Source organism: Balaenoptera acutorostrata, chromosome 18 (assembly GCF_949987535.1).
Source record: "Balaenoptera acutorostrata chromosome 18, mBalAcu1.1, whole genome shotgun sequence".
Taxonomy (NCBI): Eukaryota; Metazoa; Chordata; class Mammalia; order Artiodactyla; family Balaenopteridae; genus Balaenoptera; species Balaenoptera acutorostrata.
In genome coordinates this window covers 11,988,617-12,011,421 of record NC_080081.1, presented here as the reverse complement: position 1 = coordinate 12,011,421, position 22,805 = coordinate 11,988,617, and the positions used below count along the sequence as shown (strand labels likewise).

Here is a 22,805-nt window from a genome sequence, read left to right as displayed (position 1 = left end):
GGGAAACCGTCTTTAATACAATTCTTTCCCACTTGAACAAGTGCGTGAAGGTCGAGGACAATCTGTGGTGTTGTACTATAACTACTACTCTATTTAAGTAATTATTTACTAACCGAGAATTCTCCAAAGTCAAATGTAGATAAACCAGCTCACTAATCAACATTCTCAATTCTCAGCAGTTTAAAAAAAACAAAACAGCACTAAATTAAAACACATTTGATAACTGAAAATATCAAAAGACTAATATTCTTAGGTTGGCCCGAGTTTTTATCACAAACCATGCTAAAATTAGTTGACGAGTAGTTGTTATAATAGCTTAAGAAATGCACTTCTGATGACAAAGTATCACTCAGAAATACTTCCTTGTTTGAAAGGGATTTTCAACATCAAACCCTTTTTACCAAAAATACATTCTGTCGGTGACATTTAAGATGATAGAACCATCAGAGACAGGTTCTTTTGACTGCAAAGGTCGGAACACTTCTCCTTCCTCTGAAAACCTGCTGTGCTACTTATCGAAGTCCTTCCCGTCCGAGGCTCGAGTCTCAGTCAGGTGCTGCATGATGGAAAATCGCGTCTGCATCTTTAAGCCTTACCTTCAGATAGGATCCATAATATTTGGTTACGTAGGGACTGTCACACTGACTCAGCACTGTGATCTCCTGCTGAATGTCCTCTATCTCATCTTCAGCCTCTTCCAGATCAATGATTTTTATGGCGACCACTTTCTGAGTCCGATTGTCAATGCCCTTGAACACCTCGCCAAAAGAGCCCTTCCCGATTTTCTCCAGTTTGGTAAAAAGCTCTTCTGGATCTGCTTTCAGGTTCTGTAGGAGAGAAGGAAAAGAAGGGAAACTTCAGTAACTCACAGGGCTATGACTGCTTCGTCCTTGTGTTGATAACATACATACCATGGTCTTTCAAGGACCGATACGTTTTCCTCACTTAAGGATCAGGCTGTGGTGACCACAGGCCTTCACATTCAGGACACAAAGATTTCTAAATCTCACCTGCGTGTGCACATTAGACTATGAAACACAGCAAGTGTGCAAACAAAAACAATGACCCAGCTAGATTATAAAAACTGGGGAAGGCTCCAGCTTTTGTATAATTAAAGTAAATAAATACCAGAACACTTAGACATGCGGACTTATTGAAAAAATCACTCTTGTCTAAGCAAAAATTCTACTTTTCTCCCCATGCTCCCCCCTCAACTCTCTTAATTTAGGTAGGTATATATTAAAACATAGGTTAACTATCATCCTCATATAACAGGGGGGAAAAAATGTATGCCCTCACTTAATTGTTTCAGAAGAGGCCGTGTCCAACAAATACAGTCTCACGCATCTTCGCTTACAGCTACTGCCTTGGCCTAAGTATTTTAACCAGACCCAGGAAACAATAAGGAACCTGTTTTCTTTTGTCAGGTGAACATCATACCCTTGAAAATGGCTTCTAAAAGCTCTTAACCACCAACGTGATTAGCTGAAAAACACACACAGCCTACACTTCCTAAGCTTTAGCTGTAAGGACTCCAACACCCATCCCAACAGCTCCCTGACCAGAGAGAAGTGTGAGCAGCTGAGCTCTCGATGGGCAGCACCTGTCGGCCCCAGTCGGGCGTGAGGGGTGACGCTGACATTTAGCGAGGAGAGCTAGGCACGCTGCACATCTCACTACGCGGAGCGGCTCAGCCTGCAGCCCCACGGGGCAACAGAAGGCCCGGGAGCCGCCCACCCTACAGACACACCTTCCCTGTGAAATAGCGGGAAGGAGGAGGAGGAGGGTTGAAGGAGGAAGAACACCAAACACAGAAGAGGGACCCACTGAACGTAAGGGGTCACAGACACAGAACTACGGCAATCTGGGCGGCACTGGGTTAACCGAGCCTTGCGGGCGAACCGGGCGCCCCACTAACCTGCCGTCCCAGGTGAACCCACAGAGCGGCCAGCGGTGCTTCCGGGGAGAACTGACACCCACCAGCCCCCTTCCCGCGTGAACAACGGGCCCCAGTGACACAGGCGCAAACGGACACCACAGAGGCCCCGCGTGAGACGGCACAGTGAACAACGTGAAAGCTCACAGGTCTCACCCATAAACGTGAGAAAAGTGAGAAATGGGGTGACCAGGAAAGGGGGACACGAGAGGCTGCGTCCGCTTCCAGCAGCTACAGGCTCTCCCGTTCTCATGCCCTTTCCCTTCTGTCCTCCCCTCCAAGGTGAGGAAGGCTGGCCCTCCTTCTCAAGGCCAATCCCAGAAGCTTCAAACCCACCCTGCCCTCCCCCAGGACGCAGCTTCATCCCCGACCCCCTTCTCCACGCGCCCCTCCCGCCTGTCTCTGCCCTGGGCAACACGCTCGGGTGTCTCCCATTGAAAACCCACCACCCGCCCCGCTCACTCCTCCCCAACGTCCCCCCCACGTTCCCCACCGTCACAGTCTGGCTCCGGCTCTGGCGTCGGATCCTCCAGGAGGTCGGCCCCCCGTAGCCTGCCGGCCCCTCGGCATCTACGACGCTACTCCCCACTCGTCCTCTTCCGGTCTCCCTGGTTCCAGAAGAGTCTTCAGGCGCAGACCCGCCCGGTCTGGCCGCCATCAAGGGCAGCCACCCCGAGGCTCCAGACTTGGCCTCCTGTCTTTCTCTCCTCCTTCTCCCCGGGGTTTGGGACCCTGTTTCCCCAAACCTGGTTAGTGAAGAATCACCCGGGACACTTAGAGGTCCCAAAACACTCGCCTGGTCATAAAGGGTGGGGGGAGGAGAGGGTCATGTAATCCATATTTTCAAAAGACCCCCACTGAACAGGCACCTTTGAAAACAAACTTCTAAATTATAGGGTATGTGGTAACTTCCAAACTGCTGGTGCAGTCCTTTTGGGCTTTAACTCCCAGGATCCACTGCTTGCTGATACCTCCTTGGCCCGCACGCGGCCAGCTCCGCCTGTACGCACCGAATCTGTCATCTCCGCCTCGGAACTGGCCATCCTCCACGCACACAGCCTCCCTCACCACGCTGCACGCCACGCTGAGGGCATTCGGGAACCACATTTTACTCTCCTCTCCACCTGTGTGCCTGGGCACACCACGGACGGTCCCCGGGTGTCCCCTGAGCAGTAAGAAAACCACAGCCTCACACCGACCCAAAGAACACGCTGACTCAGGGAGACAGAGCGCCTGGGTGGGGGGAACTGGTTGGAAGGGTAAGGAAGAGGCGGTCAGAGCCACCTGAACTCCCATTAGCAGTGATTCTCAACTCTCAGGGGCATCAGAATCACCTGGAGGGCTTATCAGACCCGCCCCCGCCCCTCCCCCCCTGCCCGCGGAGGCCTGCGGCAGTGCATCTGGGGGGAGCCAAGTATCAGCGCCCAGGTGATGCAGGTGCTGCTGGTCTGGGGACCACGCTTTGAGAACCACTGCTTAGCAGACCCCGGGGGGGAGAAGCAAGGCAGCCCTGACTAGATAGATAATGTGCCACTGAAATGAGGCTTGTTCTAGGTCAGCTGACCTGACCCCCCTGCACTGACTGCCCCCCCCACACTGAGAAAAACAGTGGTGTTCCTTTCTGGGAGTTAATTAAAACAAAGCCAACAAGAATGTATCCAAACCCCTACCATGCCAGAGATGAGAGTGTGGGAGATTGTTACAAAAATAATGGCCAATGAATCCCGGCTGAATCCACACCCCTTCAGCACTCCTCCAACAAGAAAGGAATAGTCTTCTGTCCCCATCCCTTGAATGTGGGCTGGTCTTGTCACATGTTTTAACCCACAGAAGGTGGTGACTTCTGAGCCGAGGCCTCAAAGGGCTGGGGAGGCTGGGAGTGAGCGTGCGGTGGGAGGTCCGTCGCAGTCACTGCACGGATCCCCGCTGAGGCCCAGGACGTGCACGAGGCCAGCCTAGGTCACCCAGCCTGAACCCCGGCACAGCAGAGCAGCCTCAAGGGAGCGCCCAGCCAAAATCCCCGTCAATCCACAGAATCTGTCTTAAACCATCAAGTTCTGGTTGGAGTGTTTCTGTACCCCAGTAGAGAACTGGTACAAAAATGGATACTAGAAGCAGGGTGCTGCCCCGGCACAGGCCCTGACGGCACAGCCGGACAGCAGGACTGCTGGGACCATTTACTCACTGCCTCTCTCTGCCCCCTCTCTGAACACGATCATGTACCTCAGCTATCTCGTTCCCATTTCTCCATGGGCTGTGGGGTGTGTCTTTTCAATTCACGGCTCTCTGCATCAACTGAAGCCACCGCCAAGGAGCTGCAATGCGGCAGCCCGTCCACATCCAGCCCTGACCTGGGGCAGGCGCAGACTCGGAGGCCACTGCTGTACCCGGAGGGGAGGGCGGGACGAGAAGGCGGGACGAGAGGAGAGGAGCGTATCCCACAGCTCGGAGGGACAGAAATCCTTGGGACCAGAAGGCCAGCCCGGAGATTGTTACGATAATGGCTTTAGTAAATAACCCATCCCCAAGCCCAGGCCCCTGTTCAACTTTGCCTGCTGCTGCCCTTGAATCTGGGCTGGCCTTGGGATAGACGCTATGCTATTTACGAGGTCAAGCCTGAGGCCCTGCAGCTTTCACCTCTATCAACACCTAAGGAGGCCTGAGCCAGCTGATGGAGAGGAACTGTGGAGAAGAACCCAGGCCCTAGCCACCCAGCGGGCCAACTGCAGACACGGAGAGGGACACCCAGCGTCCTAGCTGACCCTAGGCCAGCAGCTCTCCTGCCGACCACGGGCAGTGAGTGAGTCCAAGCGAGACCTGAGGGAAAACTCCAGGTCAACCCAAGGGTTCGTGAGAAATACTAAATCGTTATTGTTTTAGGCACAAAGTTCTGGGGGGATTTGTCACCCAACAGATAACAGAATTCAACAGAGATCGCCGATCACTGCCAGACAAAAGTGTCCATTCCTGAGGGCAGGGTACAGACAGATGTTCTACACTCGGGAGAGGAGTGTTTCGTTTCAATAAATTGCCCGATTTTCCTTTTGCCGGGTCTAAAACAGCTTAGAAAACAGCTGTTTTCACTATACTGCTTTGACCATCCTCCCCAAAGCCCTTTCCCCGGCATCCACACCTGTGACGTTAGCGCAGTTTTTCTGTCTCGCATCTGCTCAAGTGTAGTGTGGCATTCCATGCTCTTGGCCACTGCGTTACCAGCTATAAACCGGAATGAAACCCGCCCCTGGCAAGACGGGCACCATCTGCCAAGATGGTGACGGCAGGCCCTAAGCAAGCAGGGTCCTCGCCCTTTGGCGATTCTTGCGTAAGTTCATCACCATGCACTGCAACCCCGTGCGGTGCGGTAAGGAAATCAATGCCAGAGATGACCTAGTCCGCAAAGGAACGTCAAGGTTCTGCTGCCAGAATCTGTTCTCCGAGGAAAGAAGATCTCCTTGGTAGGAAAGGTGCCATCCTGCCAACCATCCTGAGAATTCTCTTTTCAGAAAAGTTTAAGCTGAACCAAGCACTGGTCATCATCCAAGATCAGAAAGGCCTGCCGGCCCCTCACCCCACCCATCCACCCCACGTGCCTGAAAGGCAACCGGCTCCCGGGCAGGAGTCAGCACGCAGAGGCTCGGCCTCCTCTGGGCAGGGGAAGGCCAGGCCCCTCCCCCACCACTCCCTTCTCCTAGGGCAATGAGCTGGGGGACCAGAAGGGCGGGGCTGGATGCAACCTGCACATCCCACTCCTCCGGTCTGGGACCAGTCGCTAAAGAACATCGCTTAGATGCCCAGCGCAACCTTCTCGTTCCCACACTGAGCCAGGAGATCACGCTCTAAGGCAGAGGGGGGGCGTGAGTCTCATGAATACGCTCACTAACCTGTGTGACCCCACGAGCTACTCAACATCTAGGTCTGTGTTTCCTCCCCCGAGGGAAGGGCTGGAGAGAGAAAGAAATAACAGCAAGAGAAGCATCTCTCCAGATTAACTGCCACTAAGAGTGGGGATCTGGCACCCACCAACCGCGGGATGTGTCCCGGGCACTGTCTATAAAGGAAGGCACTCAAATACTGATGTCTCTTCTCTACTCACGTCTCTTCCATATCCCTCAAAACCTTTCCCACCTATGTCAAGAAACAGCCCAACTTCCCACTTGGGGGAGCCTTGAGGTTAAGTGAAAATTTTCAGGAAATGACACGTATGACACTTAGTTTTCCTACTTCTTGTGGCTTTATTTTGTCTTTTTCATCACCCTTTTCATCATGACAACTCCAGGCCATCTGTCTCTTTAAACTTTAGTCAGCTAAATTCTGAGCCTTTCTATACACTCACACCTCCTCTTGTTTATTTTTAATTTCAATATTTAGAAAAACCACGGCATTTGTTACACTTAATCATCCTAAGGTCAGGATCCTTGAAACTGACCAAAATATGGAGAAGATGCATTTCCCTCAGTTCAGGGGGCCCAGGCACAGGTCTGGGCTCTGAAAATGCTCCCAAGCCCCTTCCCCATCAAGCCCAGGAAAGCCTTCACTGGCTCAGGATTGTGGGAAGAGCTGAAGGGCCAAGGGAACGTGCCCAGGGGACCTGGGATCACCAGTTCCACAGACCTTTCTCACTAACTGTGATATGGAAGTTTCGGGGCAACAGGCTACTCCAAAGACTGGCATCTCCCAGAAACAGGAAATGAACAGGCATGAGCACAGCAGAAGCAGCTGTCACAGTGCCACGCAGCACAGGGAAGGGGCCCCAAACCTCCAGGATTCCGATTCCTCTGAGAAGCGGAAATCCAAGGGTGTGATGTCTGCTCCCCCAACTCCCCCCCCACCGAGAGATGGTCCAGAGCTGCCCAGCTGGAGCTCAGGCTTCTGCAATAATTCAGCCCATTTCATAATCCTTTGAGAGAATTCATTAAAATACTTCCATGATGACTTAAGTATTTTATATTTTTAAACCTGAACAGCTATTACTGTGTTCTTTTGATCACTTCTGGCAAGGAAAAATGCACCTAGCATCACTAATCGACTTTCAACGGTCCTCAGCTTCAGACGTACCGCTCGTACAGTTGCACACACGACACCGCTCTGGGCTGAAGCCAAGCTCCAGGAAAAGAAAAAGGAACTGTCTAGGTTTGCCGTGTACTAGTATACTTGTGCCGTATCACATCAGCATCCCCGAAGCAACAGACAAGAGGGCACCGGGGTTCAGCCGGGTCTGGACCAGGTGTGGCCCCTCCCCTCTTCTGAACTTGGCAAGCATCCCCAGCGAAGCACAGAACTCTCCTCCTGAACTCGGAGCTGAACTCGGCCTCAGAGCCCCGCCCTCCCCACCTGCCCGGGCAGCCGCCGGCACACAGGCGGGCGCTATGGGCCGGCAGCTTACCGCAGACTTGTCCTTCCGCATCGGCCCGACTCTCCCACCCAGCCTTTCCCCGTGGTCCCGCCGTTAACAGTGTTACTACTGTCTTTCCCAAAGCTGGAAACGCCTGCACCGCAGTAGCTTTCTTGCCCCTACCTCCCAACTGTCTCTGCACGCGGCCCCCGCCGCCGGCCTGACCCCGCCCCGCCGGCCCTCCCTCACCCACCCGCCGCGGCCACGGCTACGCCTCCAGCTGCCCCGAGACCAGACGCCCCTGCACACCCTGCGGGCAGAAAGCGGCTTCCTCGAAGCGAGTGGTTTCCGTGCACTGCCTAAAGCAGCCGGGACAACACGCCGTCTCGAGACTGAAGTCACACACGCTCGCCTCGAAGCTGAACCGCAAAGCCCCTTCCCACCTCCGCTTCCTGCTGCCCACCCCGCTTACCCTCCCATCACCCAACTTCCTAACACTGTCTCCGAGCACGCAGGGTTACGTACCGTAATGACTCCACGCGGAGAATTCTCCAAGCGACAGAATTAGAGGCGTGGAGAACAGACGCGTGGTTGTAGGGCGGGGCGGGGGCGACGAGTGAGGGGCAACACGGGGAGGTTCCACGTGGCCGCGAACAGCTCTGCGTCCCGACTGCGGTAATTCTACTCGAACTTCTTCTGCCCCAAAGAGGCCACTATTATTCACTGTTACAGGTGAAAAGTTCCCATTTCCTGTTTCATACCCTCTCAACCCTAATGACTCCCTTGAGCAAAGGGAGCAGGGCTCCAGGGCTCCTCTTTGCCAGAGCGTGATTTTTATGCCACTGGTTGAAACTGTATTAACATTTTACAGATGATTTCCCCCCCTGAGATTATGATTACCACTTAAGAATGTATCTTACAATCTTGCCAACCTAACCCAGCAAAGAGGCGAGCAGCACGGGTGCCTGCAGTCAACACCCAGGCCCCCTTAAAAAGCAAACACTGTAATCCAAACCAAACACCCAGGGGGCTTCAGGGGGCTTCCCTGGTGGCGCAGCGGTTAGGAACCCGCCTGCCAATGCAGGGGACATGGGTTCGAGCCCTGGTCCGGGACGAGCCCACATGCCACGGAGCAACTAAGCCCGTGCGCCACAACTACTGAGCCTGCGTTCTACAGCCCGCGAGCCACAACTACTGAGCCCGCACACCACAACTACTGAAGCCCGCGAGCCACAACTACTGAGCCTGCACCCTAGAGCCCGCGAGACACAACTACTGAAGCCCGCACACCTAGAGCCTGTGCTCCGCAATGAAGAGAAGCCACCGCGATGAGAAGCCCACGCACTGCAACAAAGAGAAGCCCCCGCTCGCCGCAACTAGAGAAAGCCTGCGCACAGCAACAAAGACCCAACGCAGCCAAAAATAAATATAAATTTTTAAAAAAATTTAAAAAAACAAAAACCCAGCCAAAGTTCAGAGCGTTACGTGGAGGAAACGAGGAAAACGCAACCACAGCCTAAACAAATTATGAGACCCAGTGTGCACCAGATGCTCTGCTCTGATTCTGCAGAGTATCATTTGGGGCAGCAGCTATACAAGCCCTGGAGAGAAAAGACACTAGAAACCGCCTCCCCCCCCGCAACAATAAGCTACCAAACAGAGAGATTCAGTGCTGTCCCTCTGAACACTTAAATTATCTGACAAAAATTCGGGTCTCTAGGCAACCATAAGCACCTGGAGTCCAAACAACACAAGTTCAGATCTCAGTTCTACCAAATTACCAGCGAGTCACTGAACCACACCCAGCCTGTTTCCGTACCTGTAAAACGGGGTAACACTACTTACTTCTTAGGATGTTGAAAGGATAAAATTAGAACATAAAGAAAACTCCTTGTGTGGTATCTGCTAAACAGTAAGTCATTAGTAAATAAAAACCACTTTTGTTGTTGCAGTTGTTTTTTTTGTGTGTGTACTTAATACTGAGCTATTCTTTCTGAAAATACTTGGTCAAGGTTGAATAGAAGCCTCTCATTTGAACTAGAATGAGAAGTAAAACCCAGATCATGGACTCACAAACCAGCACACCCTCCACGGCACTATCTTAAAATCAGCTAAAATAACGAGGCCTCTTCTCCCTCAGGAAGGGAACAAGGAGAATTCTAGGAGGCCTGAGTGAGCATCCTCAGAAAGAGAGAAGGACACATCTGCAAAACTCCTAAGGTACAGAGGCCACCCGTGGCGCAGGTTAAAGAAACCACTGGCCAGGGAGGCCCAAGGGCCCTGTGGCCTGGGTGGCATTCTAACACAAGGCTCCAGAGAGGGCACTGAGCCACAGGGATGCAATGACCCCCACCCCGCCCAAGTATGAGGCTCTCAGGGCTAAGAAATGATGCTAGGAGCCATAAATAAAAAGAAGATAGCACCTGTGAGAACCTTCCAAGCGTTCTATAAACCTCCCTTTTTAACTTTTCTATAACAGTGACTACTACATCCCTTAAAACAGAGAAGGAAAGAAGGCTCTACTCCATGGGCAGCCTCAGGAGAAGGGACTCAAGCTAGATGAGCACAAGGGATTTTAAATAGAAAAGGAAAAGCAGGCCCAAGCCCAGGGAGAATTAACAGCAAAGAAGGCAGGAGGTGAAAAGCACAGGCCTGGGGCACACAGCACACCCCATCAGCTAGTCAAGAGGACCACATGCTTCCTGTACAGAAACACATACTTTTAGTTTGTGAAAGAGGAATCCTGTTAACTGTTTCTGAGCAGAAACTTGAGCCTAAGAGATCACCTTGCAAAACAACCTGCAGAAGATTCGAATGCACAAGGCAGCTAGCTGCATGCTGACACCCATAAACGAGCTAGATTCGCAAAATCCTGGCCTCCCCCAGGTCACAACTTAGGTGCAGTTGGAAGCCGTGAAACTCTTTGGTCTTGGACATGGCCTGGGTGGAATGAAGCCGTGAGAAAGATGACCACCATTTCTGAATGCCCTCCTGAAGGAGGTGTCATCTCCACCTTACGGTGGTTATGGGATTTGTCCAAGGACACAGCGTACGTGACAGACCCTGAAATGGAACTCAGGGTCATCTGATTCCAAAGGGCGAGCATGTTGACAACTGCCTCCCAAGTTCTGACAGCAAAACCCAATAGAAAGAGCACAAAATTAAGATGCACAACACCTGGGTTTTTCCCCTGCTGTAACGCTTTGCTGCATGACCTTGGGCAAGGTCTTAACTCCTCAGTAAAACCGAACAAGGATGCCTGAAATGTTTATCTACCTCACAGGTTTGTCAAAGGATCAAATCAGCCCAAGTAAGACGGGAAAGCGAGGTGCACTGCAAACCCTTTCCCAGAGCGCAGATGGCGGCTGTGTTACCTTGCAGGGTGTGCGCTGACTCCCAGAAAGCACATCCAAGGCCAAGCGAGGTCACCTTTAAAACAGCACTCGGCTTTGAGGACATTTTTAGAAATCACTAAAACACTGGCCAAAACAGTTACTGAGAACGAACCATGTGTAACACAACGCAACACGGTCCTGACGAGATTAAAAACTACTGTCATTTTAGAGTATGGCTTAACTTTATATTCCTATTTTTTTAATACAAATTATTCTTCCCATAAATATCTTTAAGCTAATTAGACGCAAATAAAATGCCCTGAAAACCTGTCTCATCAGTTTAATCTAACCATTACTTTTCAAGAGGCATTCTGTACTCAAACTAAAATTGGGCAATCTGTCTAATCAAGCCTATTAACCTGTAAAGGGTTTTCTCTCATTCTAACAAGTTTAAAGCTCACTCTTTATCAGGGTCTTTCCCACACCTCCTCCACCTGAAAATCAAGCTGCCCTTTTTATAAAATACATATAGGAATACATAAACACACACACACACACACACACAAACACACACGGCCAATGCAAAGTTTATAAACAAACAAAAAAAGACCCCAACAAGCCAAATACCCTTTTATGGGGATTTGCCCAGAAATCCTATAACCAGCAATCTCTGCACCGTCTAAAACCCATTCAACTCCGGAAGCAGCGCACAAAGAAACTTGGGGGCCCCCCGGGCGCCTCCCTGGCCTGCGAAGCCCCTCGCACACTACTGCCATCGGGGATCTGTCAGGGTCACCCGTTAGCGGGCCCCCCAGAGGGCCGGTGACTCCCCCCAGCAGGCACAGCCGGACCCAAACAGAATGGGGGAACTTGGAGCTCCTCGCTCTAACTTGGTAAGCAGGTCTCGGATCAGGACCTTCTCTCTCACCCCCAGCACTGCCTCGGGACCCAGGGCTCCCCGAGGGGCAGGAGCCGAGCTGCTACGGGCTCCTCCTCAGTCTGCCCGCACCCCTCAAAGGCACCAAGGACGTGGCAGCGTCTCGACCACAAGCAAGAAGGAACCACCCGAGGTGTCTGCCGTCTCCTCAGCCTCCCGGGAAGGGAACAAAAGCCACTGGGACGCAGGCGCCCGGGGGGAGAGGCTGCAGCCCCCTGGGGGCCCCGCCGAGCGCAGGGGAGGCCCCAGGGCGGGAGGTCGGCGGTTCCCAGCGGGGCTGAACGCCAGCCAGGACCACCTGTGCCCCAGCCCCACTCTGGACCAGCAAACCCCGAACTCTGGGGATAGGACCCCAGCCCGAGCATTATTTAAGCCCAGCCCTGAAGATTCCAACGTGCGGCCAAGGTTGACAGCAGGGGTCTGGTCTGGGAGGCCACCTGGCGTGTTCACCTGCTTTTCATCACCTGGGAAGATCACATCGGAGCAGGGGGCAGGGGGCAGGGGGCAGGGTGTCCCCCCCCCCCCCCCCCGCAAGCTCACATTTCTAGTCTTTTCCTCTCCAACCCCTTCCTCTCCTACCTCCCTGACCAAGGACACCCATTCTCCGCCTCCAGCCCCAAGTGTTTTACATTAACTAGTCGGCTGATTTAAGGTCTCCAAAAGAAAAACCTTTATTTACCAAATAAAGCTCTTTAAATAGCAGATGGCTCCAATTAGCTCAGAATTAACAGATTTTTCCTATCCTCAAACAGTCTTTCAGAAGAAGTCTCATTCCTAGCTAGCTGACCAGAGGTCATTTTTAAGTGTGAGGCCTCAACCCCAGGTTTACACAGAAACAGGCTTTCCTGCGCATCACGCCGAACCTCCCCTCACTGCGGCGGGAGCCCCTCCTGGCCCGTCTCCACGTCCATCACGGCCGCTTCTAAGCAGCACTTTCAGTCTCTCACCCACGTGCTCGCAGGAACGTGACAAACGCCCCACGATCCGGCTCAGTAAACTCATTTCCCCCATGGTAGACCCCTGTGTTTCAATCCACCTGAATAAATATTCTACAATGCGTGACAAAAACAGAAACCATTAAATTTATGAATTTATGTCTAGACCCACATACCCAAATAACTAGAAATTCTCCTAAAACTCTTGTCCTTAATATTTAGGGACTCCTAGTAGGAGCATTCTATTCATTTTTATATGGATGTTTAAGGTACAAACTGCTCTACTTAACAAGAAAACACAATTTTTAGAAAAGCATTAAAAATGAGAAAAAACTGACTGCAACCACCCCGGTGAATCTCTTGTTTCTGGCCTCAGCATCTAATAAACACCCCCGGCCCCCATCTGCTCGTCGCCTTAGCAAACAGGTGTCCAGAGCTCTGTGGGGTCAGAGGTCAGAGAGGAGCCACCCCGGGGACAGCACGTGCTCCGGGTGTGCGAGGTGAGGGTCCAGGATGGAAGGCCGCCTGGAGAGGCTCTCCGCCCTCACTCGCTCAGGGTCAAGACTGAACAGAAGGCTCTGAGGCTCTGGCTACTATTCCGCCGACCGCCTGCCCAGCACCAGATGCTCCCAAGCCCTGCGCCGGACATTCGGCAGGGTGGCCTCGTTCACACCCGCGGGAACGCAAGGCCTGACTGCAGAGCGAGCCGGGGAACCAAGGGCCCGGGGCTGCAAGTCACCCAGGGTCACAGAGCTCGGGGCAAGCCCAGCACCCTGCAGTCCCCACGTAGGGAACTGTGGCCGCCGCCAGGCTCCCGTAGCGGATGGTGGGTGCACTTCTCTTCAGGGAAAGTCTCCCTGGCTGGAAGATGAAGGCCCAGGGTTCCTTGGAGGTGACGAGCAGGCCCAGATGTCAGGGCAAAGAGCAAAATCGGGCTGGTTTCGCTGGGCAAGCACTTGATGAAAACTACGCAATGCATTCCAAATAAATTATACATAGCTCATTGAGAAATGAACCCTGGCACCTCCTTTATTAAAACCAAAACGCAAATAACAAGCCAGCCGTGGAAAATATTCCGACCGTACCCTGTGCGAAGACGCACTGACAAAGAGCAGCAGCTCCCGCTTCCAAGAGCCCCTCCAGGCGAAGGCTCGTGCTAAGCCGTTTTCAAACGTACTCCCTTGTGGACCTCACAGCTGGCACAGGAGAAAGGGACCGCGACCCTCATGACACAGCTGAGAAAGCCGAGGTGCAGAGGGCAGGTCACTTACACAAGGTCCCCCGCGGCCAGCTGCGGGGGGTTAAGCCCCACTCCGCCTGTGCATCGTGGGTCAGCCTCTAAACGGAAAGTGTGTGTGAGCTGCTGGCTTGGCAGGAGGCCTGACAGGAGAGGAACCGAGGTGGCATGGTCTGCCTTGGGTGACAGCACTGGGATGCTACACGCAGCTCGAGGAGGACAATCTGATGCCACCTCCAATTCCCTGCAGGTCAACTCGCCTTCCTGCACGTATTTTATAAAAGCTTGCAGTAACGACAGCGAGTGTCAGGGAACAAATACATTTGGGCATCTGTATATTTCAATCAAGAATCACATTTCCTTTACCTGAAAATCCTTCGGCTTTTAGAGGCATCGGGGAAAATGGCTGGAATAGAAAAGGTAAGGACAAGGTTGATTTGTCACAAACAGGAAGGCAGACCTCCTGCTGCCCCTTGTGGGGTGCGGGGTCCGCTAAGCGTCCGTTTACCCCTAGGAGGGGCGGCAAGAGGGCAGGAGCTGTGTTCAGCATTAGCCGGCCCACGTTCCACAGCAGTCCTGTGGCCCCGTGTCCACCAGGGAGACGACCGCGCCCGGGCAGCTGTGCAGTGCCGTCCGGGGAGGGCGGGGGCTGGGCGGCCAGCCCCCCCCCCCCCGAAGGCCCAGACAGCACACACCCTGGGCTCTGTGGGCCCAAGAGTCTCCGCTGCACATTCTTCTTCTCTCTCTTCTTCTTTTTTTTTTTAAATTTATTTTATTTAATTTATTCTCTTTTTGGCTGCGTTGGGTCTTTGTTGCTGCGCGCGGGCTTTCTCTAGTTGCAGTGAGCAAGGGCTACTCCTCGTTGTGGTGCGCGGGCTTCTCATTGCGGTGGCTTATCTTGTCGCGGAGCACAGGCTCTAGGCGCGCGGGCTTCAGTAGTTGTGGCATGCAGGCTCAGTAGTTGTGGCTCGCGGGCTGTAGAGCGCAGGCTCAGTAGTTGTGGCGCACGGGCTTAGTTGCTCCGCGGCATGTGGGATCTTCCCAGACCAGGGGTCGAACCTGTGTCCCCTGCACTGGCAGACGGATTCTTAACCACTGCGCCACCAGGGAAGCCCTCTCTCTTCTTTAACGACCACTTGAAAACGTAAAAACCCATTCTTAGCTCATAAGCCAACCGAAACAGGCGGCTGTAGCTTGCCCATCCCCACGCTAGACCATCGAGCCGGCCAATACGCAAAACTCTGTCCACCGCCGACCACACCAGTAACCCGGATCCCACCGAGGGAACCCAGCGCCGGCACAGGAGCCGCCGAGACGGCGCCGAAATAACCTGCCCGCCTCACTCCACGGAACCGAGAACCGCCTCCCCATTGCCCGAAGGGAGGGGGAGAAAGCAGCGCAGCACCTCCCCTGACAGATGAGAAAGCAGAAGCCTGGCCTGTATGTCACGGGCCCAGGCACACAGAGCCGGAGGCTGGGGCTCAGCTCCGAAGCCCCTGTTGTCTCTGTCGCCCGACGCGAGACCCCCAACTCCCGCTCTCGGAACGCGCCGGCTGTTAAGGATATTTACAGGGAGAGCTGTGACTGCGGTCTCGGGCAGGGCTCCAGCCAGCCCTCCCAGGGACGAAGACTGTCGAGAAGGGTGAAGGGTACTGGTCTTCGCGCACGCTCTCACAACAAGGCGCACGCGTCAGGCCGGAGTGACAACCTTCCACCTACGGCGGCCTGACGTCTGGCGCCTGCACCACTGGCCCTGAGCAGTGCCCTGTGCGCACTGGTCTCCCCTCCTGCAAGAAGGAGCCCATTTCCAACAGGCCAGGGCCTGGCAAGGAGGGGACCCTCAATGAATGTCAGCTGCCACCTTAAAGAACGGAGGCAGACAGACCCCCCCCCCCCAGACTAAAGAACCCGCTGGGCACTGGCTGCTCGGCCTCCCCAGCAGGTGGCGCCTGGACAGCACAGCCAGTGGCCTTCCCGCAGGGAGCACTGCCTCTCAGGTAGGACACATTAGGGGGTGTAGGGGCGACACAAAACTGCCTGGATCTGATTCCCAGATCTGATGAGCGACCCTGGACAAGCTACCTAGTTGCCCTGGACCTCAGTTTCCTCTTCTGTAAATGGGGTAAGAAGAGCACCTACGTCAAAGGCTGTGGGAGGGTGAAATGAGTTAATCCATGCAAAAGGACTAGGTGCCTATCGTTCCACTCAGTTCAGGGTCCAGCTCAAGTTCACAGTCAGCCGACCCTACCCCTGCATCCAGCCTCCATCCTGGCTTCCGCCACCACAACAGATACTTGCTTTCTGTCACCCCGCATCAATGTCACGAATCCACAGAGAACCAGCAAATTCTCATCACTTCCAGAACCTCCGTCCAGAGCATCACAGTGGACTTCAGGTTTTAGCAAAGGGAGAAGTGTTAGCACCTGGGCCATCACTCTGCTTTAGGGCCACTGCTAATCCCTTGCTCAGCAGGGGCTTATCTGCACCTTAAACTGACCTTCAGCTCCAGGGGAGAGAGGTGTCAGCCCATCTTATCTGCCCGGTCTCACCATCTCCCGCCTCTGTGGACCTTTCTTCTCTTCTTCCCAGCGTCTGTCTGTCTGTCTGTCTGTCTGTCTGTCTGTCTCTCTCTCTCTCTCTCTCTCACACACACACACACACACACACACACACACACACACTACAGGAACACTCCTTTGCTGGAATCATCGCTCTAGAGTGAGTTTCCCACAGTGGCCCACCTGCCACCTAACCTCCCAGGCTCATTATCTCTTTCCCACACGGCCCCTGGCATCCCTTCTTTCTTGCTTGCTCCTTAATTAGACCCAAACTGAAGTGAAAGAATTTCATCATTACTGAGAAAACCACAGTAAAGATATCACTTTGTTCTGCCCTCTCAAAATCTGCCAGGATTTCTGGAAGATACCATAAGGAAAACTAAAGGAGGAGACACAGGAGTCCAGGGCTGAGGTTCAGGGGGACAACTGAAAGAAATGGGTTAATAACCAAAACTTACATAGAGAGTTATTCCACCAAAACAAAACAGAGAGGAAAACGGTTTCTATTATCTCAGCCTGCTGCCCACTTTGTACACAATTTTCCATTTCCACCCTGTTCACTCCAGTCGTGTCGCCCTGAAGCACACACCTTTTCCATGGGTGAGTTAAGCTGGCTCTAACACTCAAATGCCTCCAAAAGAGTAAATACTGTATTGCAACCTTTTTGTTACTAGATTGCTTTTCTCCATTTTGCCATATCGATGTAACATATCCATGTTATATAGGAAGCAGCAGTAAAATCTACGAAAACCACAATATGTTGTCCCTTCCTATATTAAATTGCTGGAGGGATGGAAAATGGTACAGCCACTTCAGAAAGCAGTTCGGCAATTTCTCAAAAAGTTAAGCATAAAACCACCATAGGACCCGGCAATTCCCCTCCCAAGAGAACTGAAAACACACGCCACTCAAAGACATACACACAAATGTGTGTAGCAACATTACTCATAACAGCCAAACACACTGGAAACAACCTCAATGTCCATCAGCCGGTGAAAGGACAGAGAAATGTGGTGCATCCTTACAATGGACACTATTCAGCAATAAATGGGCTCGAACTACCAACACGAGCTACGTCATGAACCTGAAGCCAGTGACGAGTGACCACATGCTGTATGACTCCACGGATATGAAAGGCCCAGAAAAGGCAAATCGATGGAGACAAAAAGCATGAGGGACGAAAATGTTCTACACTAATTTATGGAGATGATTTTACCACTCGGTAAAGTTACTAAAAAATCACTGAGTTGTACACCTGGAAGGAGGGCATTTTATGACACGTAAAATATACCACAACAAAGCTGTTTAACAGAAAGACCACACGTGGCGTATCTTCGTTCACCGGTCTCCCCAGTGACTGCGGGACGTGTAGGAAAGGCAAAGACGTCATCCGGCTCACCCTACCTCAACACCTTGCGAGACTCCTGGCATGTGGTGAGCGCTCAGTGGCCAAGGAACGAATGACTTTTGGAAAAACAAAACAAAGTTTCGTCCTCTTCCATAACTTCATGATTTACCAAAGCTTCACGTCCCGTCTGCTCTTCCACCCGATCTAGCGCCCAAGTGGAACGGCCCGTAGAGGCCACTAGCCAACGTGTCCACGAAGCTTCGAGATCAAACGTGACCCCGACACTTCAAGATGGATCCTGACCAACTGTCTGTGAAGTGCAATGTTTGTTCAAAGTTTAAAAAGAAAAAGTGTTTTCCTTTTGTCTCCGTAATAGCAAAAGAATAAAAAACCTCTGGGGCTGTGAGTAGAGAAGAGCACAATCTAAATATCAGATTTCAAACAAGTGAGGTTCGGGAAAATTATAATCTAATTTAAAATAAATTCTTAAGTGAAAGATTTGTTATTTCTGACTTAGAAGCAGCCAACTTAATAAGCGTACCAGGGGAATTAAATGCTGTGAGCGAAGCTCTGACTCACCTGTGTTCTATACCATTTGTCTGTCTACCGAGTGGCACCCGACAGGAGGGCGTTTCAATAGAAATGCAGGATTTTATTTTCTAGTACTAGTACTGTAGTAGTAATGAGTAAGAACACATCTGCCTGCTACATTGCACGCTACCTGGAATTCACGGGGCGTGTCCCACTTAATCCCAGGTCTCAGCAATACCAGCATCTGCTGTTTAGACCTAGAAACACAACACACTTCCTCGTGTGTGTGGAGTGTCGTAGTTAAGGGTGTAGCCTTTAGAGGAGAACGGGTTCAAAGCCTGGCCCTACCACCTACCTGCTTTATGATCGTGGGCAATAACCTTTGTGCTGTGGTTTCCCAATCTTTGAAGAGAGGGAGGATTACAGGCCATTTACAACTTCTTATTTCTGATCCCAGCTTGAAGACAAGGCCTTCACAGGACTGTATCATTTTCTGGATGTGGTAACCGGCTCTCGTGAGTTACTCCCTTCCGGCACCACAAGTTACTCCCTTCCACCAGCCCCAGTGCTGACCACTCTGTAAATGGGGACTGAAATAAGCAACCCTTTGGAAGGTGTGCAAACCTAAGTAAATACAGCTGAGTAAGGGCTGTTCCAGCCAAGTCTCTCCTGTCTATTAGATAAAGGGCAAAGAACTGACAAAAACAATGCACTCATCCTTTCTTTGCACAGTCAAAAAAAAAAAAAAAAAAAAAGGAAAACCTCTCTACCTGAAGGTTGGTTCCAACTTTCTCCCAGTCCTGCATTTTACTGATGGTAACTAAAACTGAGCCAGCCTTGCAGATTTGGGTTCAGCTCAGCTGGTAACATGGTAATCTCTCACACCCATCTATCATTTCCTACTTCTCAGAAAACCATCATTTAGCTGGCCTCTTAGATCCAGGAAACAATGTACAAGGCAGTCCACTGACTTCACATTAAGAGACAGATGTTAAACGTCACATGCCTTAGATTAATAAATTATCAGGCTTCCTGGCTCCTAATTTCCACCGCACCTCTCTGTATCAAATCCCCCTTTCATGGAGGGGGAAGCAACGCAGACCCCTGGGAAAGTTGGCAAGAGAGTTCACCTTCTAAGTCTTTGTCTTTTACTGTATTTCCCCATCCATGTGTCCAAGCATTAACACTCGCTTTATGGCTGCAACAACTCAGTTGAAATTGAGACCCCATAATTTCCAAACTCAAAATTGTTAAAATACAGCCTGACAAGAACGGGTTTGTTGTGGAGATAACAGGACAGAGAACAAAATCTGAGACCCTCCAGCCAGAGTGTAGGGGAAAGCCACCCAACCGAAGCCACCCTGGGCCTGAAAATGCCAACCCAGGGAAAGGAGTGGGAGACGGCCTCGGCACTGCTCTGCAGCAGTGCGGGTGATGCCCGCCTCCAAAGCTTCCCCCTTCACCGAGATCCCTCCACAGAGGGACCCCACAGAGCTGAGCATCGCAAAAAGAGAACTAAACACTTGAAGGGCAAATCAGATGAACAATGCAACAAATCCGCTCCCAGGCTGAAGTGTGCCAGCAAGTATGCATATATTTAACTGAAGCTCACACAGCTATTCAAGTGTAGTAGCTCAGCTTTGATTCAGAGGTCAGAGTTTAGAAACCTCAACCCTCCAGAAGCATGAAGCAAAAAAAGGCCTCTAAGCACAAAAATAGCTGTCACGAATCCGGAGGCCTGAATTAGCACGCGCTGCTCTTCACACAAGGGGGTCCTTGGCTCTCCCACAGAACAGTCTGGTCCACGATCAACACACTCTCAGAAAGGCCAAGAACCTGGGTTCCTAACCCACAGCAGGCTGGGCAAGTGTGGGTGGGGACCCCAGAAGGGGCTCTGACTGCTGTGGGAGGGGACGTGCAGAGGACGGAGGTCGGCGATCTGAGCAGCAGACCCTGCCCCGCCAGGTGGCACCCAGGGACATCACTGAATCACACTCGACCCAGGACCCCGCCCCTGCTGAGGGGGAAATGCCAGCCAGCCCCCATCGGGCTAAGTCTGGAAATACCGAGCTGGAATAATCAAGATGTGTCCCCAAAAAGGATTTGGTCCAGATGCACAAAGACTCCAGACCCTGCTCCACAGTTTGTCCTTAGAGCTAGCTCCTTTTCAACAGTCCTTCAATTCTCCAAACGGGACCAGGGAGGCAACCTCTGCAGGTCCCTGCCATAAGGAAGCTGCGGCAGGTAGAACCAGGCCAGGTCAGAACAGAACCGGGGGGGCGGGGAGCATCAGAGGCCCCATGAGCGCAGGGTTCCTGCTTTCTCAGCCCACCAACAGGAATGACTCATGACTCACGCAACCTCCCGCCAACGGGAAACTGTGAGCACCAAACACTGTGGAAGGAAGCTTTAAATAGGCAGGGACTTCCCTGGTGGCGCAGTGGTTAAGAATCCGCCTGCCAATGCAGGGGACACGGGTTCAAGCCCTGGTCCGGGAGGATCCCACAGGCCGCAGAGGAACTAAGCCCGTGCGCCACAACTACTGAGCCCGCGTGCCACAACTACTGAAGCCTGCGCGCCTAGAGCCCGTGTTCCGCAACAAGAGAAGCCACCGCAATGAGGAGGCTACTGCAACTACAGAAAGCCCGCGTGCAGCCAAAAATAAAATTAAAAAAAAAAAACAAACTAATAGGCAGAACTTTAAAGGATCTCCATCAAGATGGTTTACCGCGGGACATCTAGTAAGGTCATCCACGCGGCTCTCTACCCCAGATGAACCTCCTGTTACACAAACGAAGCTGCATTTTACTCCTGGGTCCTCCTCGGTCCTACACGGAATGAGAACAGCATGCAGCAGACTGGCAAGCGTGGATGTCCTGGCTCCCATTCGAAGGAGTCAGCCCTGTCGAGGGAACCCAGGCTTCAGGATAACTACAAGGACACTTCCAGTAAAAGGCGGCAAACGAAAGGCACATTTACGCTGCTCTCCTGTGATCCACACAGATAATAAAATGTTAATAAAATGAAAATCAGAAAAAAAGTCCAGCTATAATCAAACTAGTAGATCGCTGAGTCACCCAAAGGAAGAGCGAGCGGGGCAGAGGATGGTGACAGGCAGGGGTGCAGGGCAGAGACACAGGGGTCCCTCCCCTGGTGCTGGGCAGCCTGCAGGACAGACGGAACTGCCCCTCCAGAGACACCTGCTAAGCCAGAGGACGCCCCACACAGGCACGCAGAGATGCCTCTCAAAGGAAAGGGACAGTGAAAAAATACAATAAGCAAAAGGCAAAAGGAAAATGGTATGTCAGAGGAATTTCCAAGGGAGAGGGGAAACATTTCAGACAAATATTTTTCTTGACTCGATAAAATTAAAACTGGGACTCTCTATTTTAAAAATCTCAAAAACGGATCAACATGGTTGGAGACAAAGATAATAAAAATCATTACCAAAATAAATATCACATTAAAAGCAGCAAAAAGCAGACAAGACACTGCTGAAAACAATGACGGAACAAAAAATCATGTAAAAATGGGAAAACTAAAAAGATAAACGGGAACACAGAAGATGCCAGATATGGAAGCAAAGACGATTCCATATATACGTATGTATTATACCTAAAAATGGATATAAGGAAATAGCAAAAAAATCTCACTTCTTCTGGTTTATCCTAAGGAAATAATTAGACGAGTGGAAAGATTCATATATTCATTGGAGATTACCATAATTTCTTTTTAAGCTGCAAATTACCTAAGCAGACATCAACTAATTACAGGAATTACCCTGAAGCCATACAATGAAATACCAAGCAGCCACTCAAAATAATGCTGATTTACTGCCATGGAAAAGAATCCCAATGTTTAAGAAAGAAAAGCACATTACAGAGCAGTACCTATAGAATAATTCCATTTTTGTTGTGTTTGTGTGGGGCGGGGGAGGAGAAGCAAGTAATATACATTCACAGAAAAAAACTTTGGAAGGAAGTACACTAAAATATTAACAGTGGTTATCTATTTTTTTTAATCTGTTTTTCTGCATTGTCCCAATTGTTGAAAATGAGCTTATTTTGCAAATCTACTAAGAAAGGCAGAACTACAGCATTTCCATTTTTAATGAACAGACACACATATATATACTAAAAGATCAAAAAACACCAGGCCTAGGTTCACAAAGGAGATTTTCAGTTTACAGTCCAGAATTCTTGGATCCAACCATTCTGGCTACAAAAGAGCAGTTATCAGACCTCTCTAATCCATTACCCTAAACCAATCTATTATAATAAAAAAGCTAAAAGCAGCAAATGTCCTTCTATATTAGATTAAACATCCTGAATTATATTATACCAAACACTGTAATTACTGCATTACTTTTAAACAATTCTCTCCATAAGGAGAACCAATAAACAAAAGACTAAAAAAGATAAATCATCTGACAAATCTCAAGAAGACATAATTCCTGCCATATCTGCATTTATTTTTAAACCCATGTGATTTTTTTTTCTGAAGCTAAACAGGAAACATGAAAGTTTAAAGAAATTGGGAGTTCATGGGAATTTCTCAAGAGGTGGAGATGTAATTCAGCACTCCTCTTAAAAGCTTTGCCATTCTAGGTTTCACTGAAGAAGAATAAGAACAGAAATAAATTACGTTATATGAAGT

The 22,805-nt window shown here is 51.0% G+C and overlaps 1 protein-coding gene across 2 annotated transcripts in view; it reads right to left on the bottom strand.

The window, feature by feature from the left end:
• STK24 (serine/threonine kinase 24) overlaps positions 1-22,805 on the bottom strand; it is a 103,723-nt gene that overhangs the window by 58,667 nt on the left and 22,251 nt on the right. The window contains exon 2 of one of the 2 annotated variants that reach the window (XM_057533033.1): positions 597-827. In XM_057533033.1, coding sequence (XP_057389016.1) covers positions 597-827 — 231 coding nt within the window. Of the gene's footprint in view, positions 1-596; positions 828-22,805 lie in introns of those variants that run through there. The other variant, XM_057533034.1, reaches the window with a different exon arrangement.